The sequence below is a fragment of the Olea europaea genome, chromosome 2, assembly GCF_002742605.1.
Source record: "Olea europaea var. sylvestris chromosome 2, O_europaea_v1, whole genome shotgun sequence".
Lineage (NCBI taxonomy): Eukaryota > Viridiplantae > Streptophyta > Magnoliopsida > Lamiales > Oleaceae > Olea > Olea europaea.
The window spans coordinates 13,146,207-13,161,080 of record NC_036238.1 but is presented as its reverse complement, the minus strand read 5'-3'; the positions used below and the strand labels follow the sequence as shown (position 1 = coordinate 13,161,080).

The 14,874-nt window shown below is 32.4% G+C and overlaps 1 protein-coding gene across 1 annotated transcript; it reads left to right on the top strand.

Moving 5' to 3' along the window:
• Positions 1 to 420: 420 nt before the first annotated feature.
• On the top strand, positions 421 to 4,924 carry LOC111411455 (RING-box protein 1a). The gene is made up of 5 exons (XM_023041989.1): positions 421 to 655; positions 758 to 808; positions 885 to 944; positions 4,373 to 4,444; positions 4,527 to 4,924. Exons 1-5 carry the CDS (start codon positions 499 to 501, stop codon positions 4,562 to 4,564), a joined length of 378 nt encoding a protein of 125 aa, XP_022897757.1. The 5' UTR covers positions 421 to 498; the 3' UTR covers positions 4,565 to 4,924.
• The last annotated feature ends 9,950 nt before the right edge of the window (positions 4,925 to 14,874 follow it).

Sequence of the window (14,874 nt, the reverse complement as noted above, 5' to 3'; positions counted from 1 at the left end):
GTTGTTGGAGGAGATGACCAATTTTCCTTTTTCCTTTTTTTATTGTTTTATATTAAAATGGTAAAATGACCATTTTAGCCTTGTCTTATGTGGTCAAATTATTAAAGTTTTAATTTATGGGGTCAACTGACGGATTTTGGGGTCAAACAGACGGAAACAGTCATTTTGTACTTGAGCTGCATATTTTTTAAAGGTTTGGTACTCACGGTGGCACAAATCAAAAGTTTGGATAAAGTCTACTAATAAACGAAAGATTTAGTACTTTGGCTGCAATTTTCCCTTTTTTAATTTGGCTTGGCACCAAACGACGGTAATTAAAAAATAATAATAATAATAAAATTAAAAAAAAAAAATTTGTGACGCTCGAACCGACTCGCGAAAAATAAATTATGCTCAGCTCGAGACGAACTCGAGCCACCAAGCCGAGCCTGCGACGCCCGTTTCCCACCTAATTTATCACATACTAAAAAAGCCGTGCCCTAGTCTTGCCTTGATACTATGGCTTCTCTAGACAGCGATATAACTATGGTTCCGGCTGGCGAGGGATCCTTCGGTGCCGGTCCTTCCTCCGGTAATCCTACTCCGTCGACATCAACCAAGAAAGCCAAGCGATTCGAGATCAAGAAATGGAACGCCGTCGCGCTCTGGGCTTGGGGTATAAACATTAACCTAACTCTACCACGCACGCGCACACACACGTTTAAGTGATGTATTGATTTTAGGTTTTGAAAAACCCCATTTATAACTCATGGTGCAGATATTGTGGTGGATAACTGTGCAATTTGCAGGAACCATATTATGGATCTCTGTGAGTTTTTACTTTGAGTTTGCCTTTTTTGTGTGTGGTTAAACGTGTTTATTGATTTCTGTATTGGTGTAATCAGGTATCGAGTGCCAGGCTAATCAAGCTAGTGCTACAAGCGAGGAGTGCACTGTAGCTTGGGGTATGAAGCTTCACTGAAACCCCGACTTTTTATTGGATTTTGTACATTAAACTGTTATTATATGCCTATTGAATTTTACTGTGACAGTGATCATCTTAGTTGAATTTATGGAATTTCAATTTTTTCTTCATATCAAGGATACAAATATGTTTGGAAGATGCTTTCTTAAGTTAATGGGATTATTGAAATTTGAAAGCCATTATGCAATTAGAGTTAGTAATGATTTGGTTATTGCATAGATGAGTTTGGTGGTGAGATTTTCTTTACTTTGCATTTTGATTAGAGCTTATTTACTGATCTTAAGGTGTTTCTGCCTCTATCTCATCTAGATTTTGATAATTTTCTTTATCATTTTTGTGAACTGTTATTTCTTTGGTTGTTTGTTAAAGGCCTGTTTGATCCTCATTAGCTAAAAATTCATTTTTTCTCAAACTCATTTTGAACTACACATTCTTCTAATAATATGAGGCTGCACGTAAACTTAAAACTTTTCTCTACTTTCTAACCACATTGTCCAAAAAATCACCATTACAAAACTCTTTTTAAAGAAAAATGGGTCTCGAACACATAGTAAATATGTGCCTTTGTTAGCTGGACAGGATCAACTTCATGAATAATTTAAATGAACAACTCATCAGTTTTCTGCCGCGGATATTTTGGAGATCATATATGATGTGTTAATATTTTCTTCTTTTTAATGATATCAATACAGTAATGTTTGTTCTCTCATGATTCTCGGCATTGCACATCATACATTCTCTACTAATACTTATACACCTTAAAAGATATTAGACAATTATATGTTATGGTTTATCATTTTTTATTAGGTTTTATTTCTTTCGAGAATGGTTTGTTAACTTTAGGCAGTTTTCATATCAATTTTATGCTTTCACTGAATTAGCACTTTCTTTCAGTAAAAATTGGAGTAAGCTAACAATCTAACCTATACTTGCATGGCATCTCTAAATTATCGTGATTTAGTAACCTACTCGATAAAGGGGGACTGGAATTCCATTTAATGTATGCCTGTACACTGCCTTTAACTCATGGTTAACTTCTATAAAACATAAAAAGAAAAAGAAAGTTTCCAAAACTGAGATTAGAGTAGACAAAAATGGGGGAGTCCCCTATTTGACAATGAACAAAAAGTCATTCTTCTTGAAAATAAAATTCTGGTTTGTTTCGGTTAATCCTTTTGCCCCTAAATTTGATTCATCGTTGCATCAGCAGAAAGATTAAATAAAATAAAATATTTTGCAACTACGTTTCAGCAGAAAGACTAAATAAAATAAAAAATATTGCAACTAAATGAGGCCATGTAATTCTGGCCTACATTTGCATCTTCTAAGAATGGGACTAAATGACATGTGAATGAGTGTTTCTTTAGGTGGACAAAAATATGCCATCCACCTAAGTTGAACTTAATCTTTATTTGACTTATGCTACCTGGCGTCATTAAATAACCAAAGGGGCTGGAAAATGTTGGGATTTTTGGACCCATATGAGCTTTGAAGAAATTGTTCTTTCTATTCATATTTGTACACCATAAATAACATAAACAAATTAATGTCTGTTAACAGTTTTCCCAAAAACCATTTGGGTGGGAAGAGATTCTAAGAAAGTGAATGCATTCGAGTGATAAACCTATGCAGTTTGTATATTGATCTCAGTGGTTGTTTCTCCAACTTTTTCTCTTCACTTCGCTGAAATATGTTTGAATCACGCCATATTGAATGCTTATTTTCTTATACAAGAGCCATGAGAAAGGAAGCATGAAGAAAAGGAAATCGGAAGAATGGAGAGTGAGAGAGGTTTAAGATTACTGTCGATAGTGCATTCAAATTTGATAAAGAAATGAGAATCTTACGTACCTGCATAGCTAATTGATTGTCTCTTTCTTCCCCCTCCCGCACTCCTTGTATGAATAATTCAAGTTTTCGTAACTAGCCTCCAATGATGAGATGGTTCTTGACTGAAGATGATTGTTCCTGCATTTGGTCAAATAATGATAACTGTTGCTGCAAAATAATAGTAACTTGAAAGAGAGAAACTTTGTATTATGAAAATAGTATATTGGATAAAGAACCTTAAATTTGTATGCCATTTGAAAGAATGATGATGAATTGTGTGAAAAGGCTGTTAACTGGAGATGGAAGTCTAAGGCCTTTTTGAGTTATTTTCTTTTTGATTAATGTAGTAAATATAAAAATCGAAAGGTACTGATTGAAGGATGGGTGTCAGATGAAAAATAGGTAACCAGGTTAGTGGAGTCCTTAAATGGCCAAATTTTTAAGTCACCACGGTCCACATAGCTTGTGCATGTTGGCATCCTGGCTCAGAGCATTTTCAATGAGATGATGTGCTCTCCGCAAAAGTCGGAATATAAATGGTATAATATGACCAGGAAATTTAATATTGTGAGAACTTAAGGAAGAGACCGTTTGAAATACTATGTATAAATTCATAAGAAGGAAAACATTAATTTGGTCCTCCGGAAATAATAATAGTTGTGGTAATTTTACTGAAGGACTTCCATTCATGGTGCTGATACTAATTGGAGTGAGAATTTAAGTAATTTATGATGTCCAGAAAATCAAGTATTGTCTTTCACCATGTCTTGTGTTTTTTATTGTTTTTCGTACTTTGTATGTAGCATAATTTCTGCATACTCCCCTTAATGGTGTTTTTATCAACTGATTACTTTTTTTCCCTTGTTTATTTTAGTACAAATAATAAGCATCATTAAACTATTAGTTCTTAGGTTTAGGAACTGATTGGGCATAACACACTTCCACACAACCAGGATAGATGAGCAAAAAAGAATTGAAACTTTGCTGTATGAATTTTGGCATCAAGTCATGATGGCATTATCTATTCTTCATAAGATGGATGCTTTAGAACGCTGCATGCTTATTTTTTCTAGTCATCAAGAACAAAGAAATATTGTTGTATGATTTGAAGATGTGGAAGACAGATTCCTGAGTGTTTGGATCTTCTTTAGGTCTGAATGCGTAGTGGTATATCATCTTTTTTGTATGCTTCTGATATTGAGTTGCATTAACTGGGGATGAAATTTTGTCATTTCCGTATACTGTTTCTTGTACACCTTATTCTTTACAAGGTAATCATCTTAGCAGTCTGTTAAGATTGTGTTGTTTGGAATCACTGTTGAACAAGATAATGAGGCTTCTAGTTTAAATCAAACTTTCTGATAGTCAGCTTTGTTCAAATTGGATTCTTGAGCCATGCCTTGTACATTTTTTATTTATTTATTTATTTTTCTGGTTTTCCATTTATTAGTGCATTATATGAGGCACATTAACTATGGTAGATTTTGTGTGTAATAATTTGGCAAATGGTCCTCCATTCCATTGGCGCACATTTGTCCTTTGATTGAGACAAGTTTTTTGACCCCTTATTTTGTTTAGGCGTTTGCAATCATGCATTTCACTTCCATTGCATTAGTCGATGGCTGAAGACTCGTCAAGTTTGCCCTTTGGGTAAGTTGTTGTACTGTTTTCCATTCTCTATTATAATCACCTCCATTTTACAATTCATTATCATTTCATTACCATTGTACAGACAACAGCGAGTGGGAGTTTCAGAAGTATGGTCATTAGAAACTTTTCGGATGGATGTCAGAGCTATCTTCAGAAGTCTGGTTGGGATGAACGTCCGAGCTATCTTTTTTAGTCAACATCTGGACAGATTCATAGCATTCTAAATGCTTATGGTACTCTAGTTATTGTTGATGCGATTACTTGAAATCTCTGTTACAGAATGAATCCTATATCCTGACCAATAATTCTGATGCTTAATTGCAGCATATGTTAGTGCTTGTGTTGCTATTCGTTCTGTTAATGTTTTCAATTAAAGCAGAATTTGTGACAATTGCAGTTCTTGCGGTGGTTTGAATTATGTTACTTTGCTCTAAATTGATAAATGGCTTGAAAGATTTTGTGGAAAAACCAGTTCCTTAACCTTGTTTTTACCGATTTATTATTTATTATTTTTATTTTTATTTTTTTTTTAGAAAAAAATAAAATAATAATGCCCTGTGGCTTTATTTTTTATTTTTTATTTTTTAACGAGGTGTCCCAGCTTGCGCCAGATTATATCCTCGTCCCTGAACCTCCGGCCCCTCAGCTGCTCAGGGAGGTAAATCGCAGGATGTACCCTTGTTGGTTTCCAGGTTCTCACATGGCTTTTACTCCTTCCCCAAAAGAAGTCTCCTCCATGGTGATTAATCCACCAATAATTCCTCCTTTATTGGATCAAAGGTTCCCACCAGGAATCGAACTCCTCACGCTTGGTTCCAGAGCCCCCCAATGTAATTGTTCCGCCAACTTGGATGTGCCCTGGGGGGCCCCGTAGCTTTATTTAAAAATGTAGAAGGTTGTTCAAGTGAAAATGGAAATTGAAGGCTTTTTGACTGTGAAATTACCAGTAGCATCTGTTTGGCAAAATTTATGAATTATTGAAATTGATTTTTTAACTATATGTTTTAATGTATTTATTACAAGTAATATCTATTTACTACTCTTTTTTATCTCTTTATAAATTAAAATCGTTTATAAACGGTTAATATTGTTAAAAATTTTAATACATGGTAATAGTACATATTTTTCAACAATACGGCGTGCTTCAAATTGCTCAATCCCAACTTCATATATCGCACTTGTTTGGTAGCAATTTTTTGTTTTAAAAAATCAATTTTCTGATCGTTATTTTACTACTCTAATCGTCAATTTTGACTTTTTCACTCGTAGGTGTGATTCATTTTTTCTTTTTCTTTTTCTTTTTTTCTTTTAAACGGTAAAAAAATCAATTCTTATATTACTGAACATGTCCATAATAATCAACTTTTGTCCGTGTAATAGTATGAGGTAAAAGGAAAAATTGGAAAGTGGAAAACCATCATATCCAACATCTGTGGTGGAAATTTTTTATTTTTATTTTATTTGCCTTTCTTTTCTTTTCAATTAGTAAGTCCATCCAAACCTGCTTGAGGATGGTTCTACGACCTTTAGACTTGAGCTTGGAACAGCCCAAAGCTCAAGGGACGGAGGGGATATGGCAAGACTCGGACATGATTATGTCTTGCCATAGGCAATCGAGCCTATGTTTCAATGATCCATACGCTTGCATCTATTAACTTTTAACTCCACAATTTAAATGTTCTAAGTCACGAGACTACGGAATTCCATGGGACAAAGAATCTTTGTTTTGCTGTATGAATCATCTATACAAACAGGCTCGATGACAGGGATTAAAAGCAGGAAATACGTGATGCAACATCATTAGACAATTTGAAAAAATAAATAACCTTAGCCACACAGGTGCTGCGAATGTTTAGATACAGGCATAGAATGTATCATTTTTCGTAGGACCAAAATAATAAAAAAAGAAAATTAAGGATGTATTTGATACACCCAAATTTTTACCAATTCCAACTTACACTTTTACATTGTTTGATGGCATTTTTTATTTTTTTTTTACCCAGAATTCATTTTCCACTTTTTTTGCCACGTAAACTAAATTCCACATATTCCTTGAGAATTCCAATTTCGATCACTGTACAAGTTTTTTTTTTTTTTTTTGGGCAACGGAAACAAATTATAAGAATTATTGTAAAAAAATATTTCCTTTTAATTGACATTTTCCATATAAAACAAAGTCAAACGAACACCAAAAGGTCGATTATTTTCTTGGTTTTTTTTTTTTTTTGTAATGGAAATAAGTTTCATTCCCGATACCAATAATTGTATCCCTTTAATTGACAACTTTCATATAAAACAGAGTCAAACGAACACTAAAAAATACTTTTGTTTCAACATTTTTCACGTGGAAAATTATACCAATTAAACACAATAATTTACAATTTTCAGGAAAACAATTTCTAAGTAATTCAATTTCTTGGAATTCATTTTTTTTTTTCCATCAAAATTCCCTCTTCGCAATCAAATGGACCCTAAGTGGCCCAGACATATTTAGTGCAATTTAGCCAATAACAAATATTTAACCTGGTGCTTTATTAAAGTAATTAAGCAAAGGCGTGGTGGTGTTTGATTTCCCAACATCTTCAATCTTCACATTAATAAACCCACTATTATTAATATAGAAAAAAAAATTAAAAATTAAAACCCCATGTAATTAGCAGGCACACGCCTTAACCACTTGGCCAAAGCTATACTCGTGACATAATCTAATAGATATCATTATAAATAGTAAATCTCTTTGTCAAATTTATAATGTCTCTGGTCAACACTTTTTAAAATATGATTGTTCAGTAGAATGTCACAGAGCAGACCCATGAGGTCCGCCCCACACGGGCCCCACAGATGATAAAAAATTGCCAAAAAAATGCTAACCTCCCCTTTTTGTGTGTAGTCTGTATAACCTCTGTGAGTCCCCATTCTGTACGTGTAGTGCATTCTTTAGGCAAACTTCCAAGAAAGATAGGACTTGCGATGTCTAAATGGACTATTAACCTTGTTCACTTTTGTTTAGTTGGTAATAATGCAAAGATAGTTCGACATTCGTGCAAAAAGAATGGGGTAAAATATAAAATAATAACAATAATAAAAAAAATTGAAGATGGGATTATATATTTTCCAAAAAAATAAAAATAAAAATTAGACATTATTTAAAAACTCAAAAATAGAATATAAAAATTCATGCTCATCCTAAGCCCCTATTTTATGTCCATTGTTCCATAAAAATGAATTTTGTAGTAGTGAAGTTTTAGAGAATGTGTGGTTAAAACGTAGGAGAAAATTTAGAATTTATGTGCGAAATATTTTATTGTTAGAATATAGTTTGAAAATCAGTTTTGAAACGATGAGAATCAAACGGAGGCTAAAAGTGTCATGTGAATGAAATTAGACCTTTGTTTATTAGAAATTAAAATTCATATTTTAATATTAATTAACAATTAACAATTAATCTTAACCGAATATTTTATTGGATCAACAACTTTTCAACCACACATTTCATTAACTTTTATAAAATTTACTAAAGATCATATTTTAATTTCCACCGAACAAGGACTATACGTCCAAAAGAATAGTACAAAATATCTCAAAATAATAATAATAATAATAATAATAATAATAATAATAATAATAATAATAATAATAATAATAAATATTGGTCTCTTACATTAAGGTCTATGATGCATATATGTAGCTATATGATAAGAGTGTGAAAATGATGGTTTTTGTGTAACAATTATCAGAGTTTACCCTTTTTCTCTAAATTAGATGCAAATCAAAATAAATAATTAAATTTAAGGGTCTTCATTATGTGATATACATTAAAAAACAGTATGACCATAAAATGTAATAAATACTATGAATTATATATATTTATCATCTTGCAAGTCTCATTGGTCACTGATTTAATAGACTAGTTTCGGCTTTCACTTTTATTAGTGAACTTTTTTCGCACGGATGAGTATGTTAATTTGATTATAAATTATGTCAAGATCGGATGAGCTTTAACCAACAAGTTTTTTAATGTGTCATCCCAGTGTGTGACAAAGCTCCTGTTTGGCCCTCATTTTGTAGAAAAGAAAATGGGTGGAATAATATTTTTTTGAAAAATGAGTTATTGAAAAAGAAGGAAAAGTTTTCGATTTACGTATAATATTATTTTATGGAAAACAAATTGAGTGGTTTTTCCTTTGTCGTCATGATATCAACATGCGGTTAGTTTTATACTAGTTCAAAACTTCGCTAATTGATGGAGCTGTGGTTCTTCTATGAGTTAGATTCTTTCGGATCGCTAGATTAAACAACAGAAGAATGAGGATTATCTTTCACGTAAGGTGGTTATCACAACGTTTACAAGGCATGCTTCTAGATTCCCATTCTAATTAAATTTGTGAATCTAAGAACCCACGTGACTTACATGGATTTTAAATTTGATGGCATGAGCACTTAATCAAATTGTTCTAGGAGTTTAACTATTGCTTGTTTTTCGTTTATTAACCTATACTTTATTATAGTTTATTTTCATTTGCAATTATTTAATAAAAGGACATTTAGGTCCTTTTAGGCGTGGTCAGTGGCGGATCTAGGTAGTGGCGGCAGGGATGGACGCAAAAATTTTTAGTTAGGGGGCACAATCAAACTCTGTACAAATCGAATACTTTGTTATTGATTTTTGAATGATTTATATTCGATCCGAGAAAATGCAAATTTACATTTAAAAAACATTTTTTCATTAATATTTTGCTCATAATTTTCATGCATTTGATTTCGAACAATTATTTATATCTAGCTCATCACAAGAAAATTCATATTTATGTTTAAAAAATTTATAGTGTAATCAATTCAAGTGATCGAAAAAACATATGACCAATATTCAATCAAATAAATAAAATTTGTTAAATATAAGTTAAATTAGATATAATCAATTTAAACATATTCTATGTACACAACTAAGATAGAAGAAAATGCAAATTTAAATTCTAATTAATTGAAAATTTGATTGAAAAGTAATAATTTGTAGTAGATGTGATAATTTGTAGAAAATTTTAAACAAATTTTAAAAATTTTGAATAATTAAAGGTTTTGGTAAATGGTGTGAAGGAGAGTAAAATAGAGTAAAAGAGAAAGAAAAAGATTCAAATTTATTGTGATTTTGTTCCTGTTTGGTGGGGATTAAAATCAAATTTTTAGTAAATTTTGATAAAAGTTAAGGATTTCATGAAAAGATATTATTAAAATTAATTATTAACTTTGATTTAAATTAAAATTTAGATTTCAATCGATACCAAACGAGACTTATAATAGGTATATATAAATAAATAAATAACTTCAAAATTTGGAGGGTCACTCGACCCTGGATGAACCCCCTTGGGTCTGCCACTGGTGGGCCCTAGCTGAATCGGCCAGAAGCCTTTTTTTTTTTTCCTAACAATAGATTAAGGTTTTAGGTTATATTACTGATAATTCTTTTTTCTTTCAAATTCTCCTTCTAGTTGAAGTGGTTAGAGCTTATATTTAGATTTTGTAAATCCCTATTTCGATTCTCTTCACAGTCAATTCATTGTGCAATATTTTTAGTTTACAACAACTACCAAAATTAATGTAATAGGGAAGAGTTTGATGAGATTTGAACCTTGAACCCCTATTATAATTATTGAAAGCCTGACCACTGTAGTATCTATTGCTTTTGACACTTAATTCAACAAAATAATATTTATTATATTTATTGGGTTTAATAAAATTATAAAGATTCAAAATCATGCTCTTCCTCTAAATTATACAATACTTGGCAATAATGTCATTTGGTGAATATAAGTTTATTCTTATAACAGAATTATATATGTTCAATATGAACAAAATAATTGTTATATTTAAATTTTAGGTCTTGTTTCATTTTCATTTTTTTTTTCAAAATACATTTTTGTTTATCTTATTTTTTACCATACATTCTTCAATAAAATAATATTACACACAAATTCAAAACTTTTTTTCTTATTTTTAACCTCACGTTATCCATGAAATCATTATTTCAAAATGCATTTTTTGTTAAAAAAAAGACATCAAATGGGCTCTTAATACTTTATTGCTGCTGACAGTCGACAATCAACAACTGTCTGTGCTGACTCAAAATCCTAGATTCGTCACTGGGCAGGGTTTTGTTCCTTTATAAGCACATTTTGACAAATTGTATTCATTGTTTTGCACAATTCTATTTGGTATTCAGTGAGAATCAATAAATAGAATTTGTCAAGCACGCGAAGAAGATCGAGGCGCACAATGCACTTCTGGTTGCAGACTACAATAGTGCCAATAGAGATGGTTTAGCAACAAATCACCATCTGCAGGGAAACCAACAATGAGAGCTCGTGCGACCGTAGCCATCCAGATTCAGGTTCTAATGCTGAGACCAAACTATTTGTCACTCGAAACCTATAGCATAAGAGGTAGAGAGATTCCAGCTAAGTTATGAATGATTCCTTCATTTTGTATATATATAGGACCTCAATTATATATACAATACAACCAGTTCAATCCAATTTCATGTTTTCCTCTCAATTCATCAATATCAGAACTTTTATCTTTTCAAAATTCAACAATATGATGCCTGTATAGTTAAAATTTGAAGCATATGGTCCAACTGCAAGAAGAGAAACAGAAAATTACCCAGTCCAAAACCCGTCTACTTTATTCATATCACATGATCACAAGTCCTACACCCAATTCACAATGCCAATTCACCATTACAGCCAACAACAATCTAACTGTATCACTACAAAATCCAATAGAGGCATCTAAAATACATTAAAAAATATATATAGACTCCATTAACAAAAAGGTCACTGCAAATGAGATGCCACTCCACGACAAAATTACGCAGGCTGTTTTCCACAGCATGAAGACCGCAGGCTGTCTCATCTTGTTGGTCGAATTTGGATATTATAATATTTTGTATTTCGAAATTTTTGTATTCTTATTTTAATTAATTCATTAATTATTATTTTTTACATTTAAAATTTATTTTAAATGCAAATAATAATAATAATGAAAATTATTTTATTAAAAAAAATAACACCAATGACACAAATACCCTCAGTCAATTATCTTGGCAAATGAGAAAAAAGAGCAAATATGACTTTGCACCATTCTGCATCAAAATGATGGAAACTTTGGTGCCACATTGGAGAGTTTTTGTACCAAATTTTGGTAAAATTTGGTGTTTTTGTGCATCCATTGGAGATACTCTAATTGAAATTAATTTTGTTGGGTTTTGATACCGAACCCAATAAATTCAGGCGATTATTTAAGCCCCCGTTTGGCTCATTATTTTTAATTTTAATGGGTAGAATAGTACTTTTTTGGAGAATGGGTGGTTGAAAAAGAAGAAAATATTTTCAATTTACGTGTAATATTATTTTATAGAAAATTGTATGGTTTAAAATAGGAAAGAAAAAGAAAGGAGTATTTTTTAACTGCGATATTTTGGACATGTTGAAAGATATTGTTGTCCTAAGAAGGATATAGAAGAAAAGAAGAGGCGGAAGGTAAGGCAAATGTTGTCATTGGGTCTAGTTATGACTCGTGTAAGGTTTATTGAGAGTAGACCTCGTTATTGTATATGAATCTATGTTTAATCATTTTTGCACGTATGTGATTGCTTAATTCTATTGTATGGTTATATGTTACAATTTTTTATATGTGCATTTGCATGAATTTGAGAGCAATCATGTTATTTTGTGTAACGTATTCGCATGCATAATGGGTTGAGATTATGGCATACTCATTTTGCTCTGTAAGTAGTGTGAAAGAGTATGGTGGTGAGAAGAAAAGGGGACAGCCATTTTCTCCTTTATCTTTATGAGCATCTATGGTTTGTGAGATTTTATGGGGCAATCATGTATGGATTATCTTCTTTTTCTTTGTAAGCCTCTTTTATGAGTATAGTGAAGTAACCAATTCTTTCTTTTATTCTCTTCACCTTCACCATTCTCTTTGTGAGATAAATTCTTTGTGGACTTTTTTTGAGTATTGGCGTTGGAGTAAACTTGTGGTGCTTGTGTCGATTAAAACTGAGCCCTAACATTTGTAGCCACTAAAGGTGTCGATTTGCCCTTACCTTTTGTAGGTTTGGGATGCATTAGCAGTAAGTATATTGTGTGACTATTGGTAATGTGGAGTATAGATGCCAAAGGGTACATTGGTGATTTGTTTCCTCGAATGTGGAGAATGACATTTAGATCACGAGTAGGGAGGTGATTAAATGTTGGAGTCCTCTATCTGGTAAAATCCTGATCAGGTGGAGTATGAGAAAGACACTTTTATCACTTTAGTTAGATGGAGACCTATTATCGACTTAAATTGAGAGAAGTGAGGTAAAGATAAAGGATTATCCTATAAACTTAGGATCTATAGAAGTTTACAAATTAGTTATGGGGTTAATAATCAGTCCAGTGAGGATGATGGACAATGAGAGGAAATATATGTTCTCGAGGTGCGAGCAACATTGAATGAGATAGAATAAATGTAGTAAGATCGTTTCATGAGGTCATTTGTGCATTTGTTGCGTGTGTTTAGCCATTTGATTGATTAACTTGATTTTAGTTTGGGGTTCTTTGTGAACATGTTTTCCAAAAAATCTGTATGTTATCCTATATTATATTTTCGTTGTATTTTTATATGCTCTTGATTGATTATTGTGATTATATGTTCCTAGTTGGTTTTTTTTTTTTTTTTACTTTAGCCCTGGTGAGTATATGAAGTACGTATGGTGAGTAAAAAGTTTGATTAGTCACCTAACTTCCCCCTATGTCACGTTGTGGTCACTGAACTTCCTCTTACGGCTGAACGGTCATTGAACTTCCAAACTCACCACACCATCCATCACCTGGCATCCCAGCCGTTTGAAACCGTCCCACGTGACTTGAAGGCAGCCGACGTGGCAATCGGACGGCGTCAAACTCGGCCAACATGAACATGATTTCGAGCTACAAAACACGATCCTTCACTGAAAGAATCAAAATTCCCCATTGTCCCAAATTCTGAACCCCTGCCCTAAATCTATTCCCGTCAAAACTCTCCCCCAATTCGATTTGCTGAATGGCACCATCTTCCAAGAGACCCGGAAACCATCCACATACTGGCAGGCCTGAAAGTTCTTCGACATCACAAAGAGGTAATGTCATGAAGTTCCATATGCTGGTTTGAATCTGGCTGAATCTGAGTTTGTTAATGCAATGTCAGCCTGGTTTGAAATTAGATGTTGAAAATAACATGAAGTTTCATGTACTGGTATTATCTTCCATTTACTATTATTGAATTTTTTTGATTAATGCCGCGTAATGAGAAAGTGGATATCTTTTCTTGGTTCAGCTTCAATTCTGAGGTGGAAGAAAGCTGTTTGGGTTAATTGTGTACACTAGAGGTTAATTAATTTTTTCACTGATTTTTACAGGTCATTTGGCCAAGTTAGTGTCTGATTTTTTTGCTGTGATGAAATGATTATGTGTTTTTCTTTAGTTTTTTGTGTCAATTATGTTTTTGTAGTAGTGAACTATGAGGTGTAGATAGTTCTCATTTCAATAATGTGAATGCCTGACCAGCGGCACAACAACATTAGATTCCAAAAAGTCCCTCGTCTAACAGAAAAGTATATCAACCACCATATTTTCAATCGATACGAGATACTAGTATACTAATTTACTGTTTTAAGTTTGCTAGTTCAACGTTTGAATCTTTTCCTTCTTGGGGTTACTTCTTGTTAGTTAGAGTTTGGGAACATATATTGGACCTTTGTCTCTATTTACTTCTCTAATAATCTCAAACTTCTCATCTTTTGTGGATGTTAATAGCTAATTACATTGTACACCTTTCTTAACATCTATAACTATAAATTGATGTTCAGGTTTAGAGAGAGATGAAAATTCACCATTGTTTTATTTTATTCATTTTGAATCTAATTTTTTTTTTATTATTCAAAACTATACTATGTTTCTGGTATATTGCAGTATGGGGTGACAAAGACTCATATATACATTCTCATTCATTTACAATGTTCAATTTGAAGCATATGTATTGAAGATAGAAGATGTGAGTCAGCTGGAAGAAGAAGCTTAGCTGGAGCATAGGCATAATCAGCAAGCAGCAGCCCAGGTTGGACTGATGACAAGGCAGATGATGAAGCAACAACAGAAGAATGATCTAGAAGAGGATTAGTTAGATTTTGTTATTGTGCATCTTGAATCCTTTTTCTGTTTTTATATTAGCTTTTTTCCCCTTATTTCTTTTGAGTGTGTGTGTGTGTGTGTGTGTGTGTGTGTAAGTTATGAATGATTCCTTCATTTTGTATATATATAGGACCTCAATTATATATACAATACAGCCAGTTCAATCCAATTTCATGTTTTCCTCTCAATTCATCAATATCAGAACTTTTATCTTTT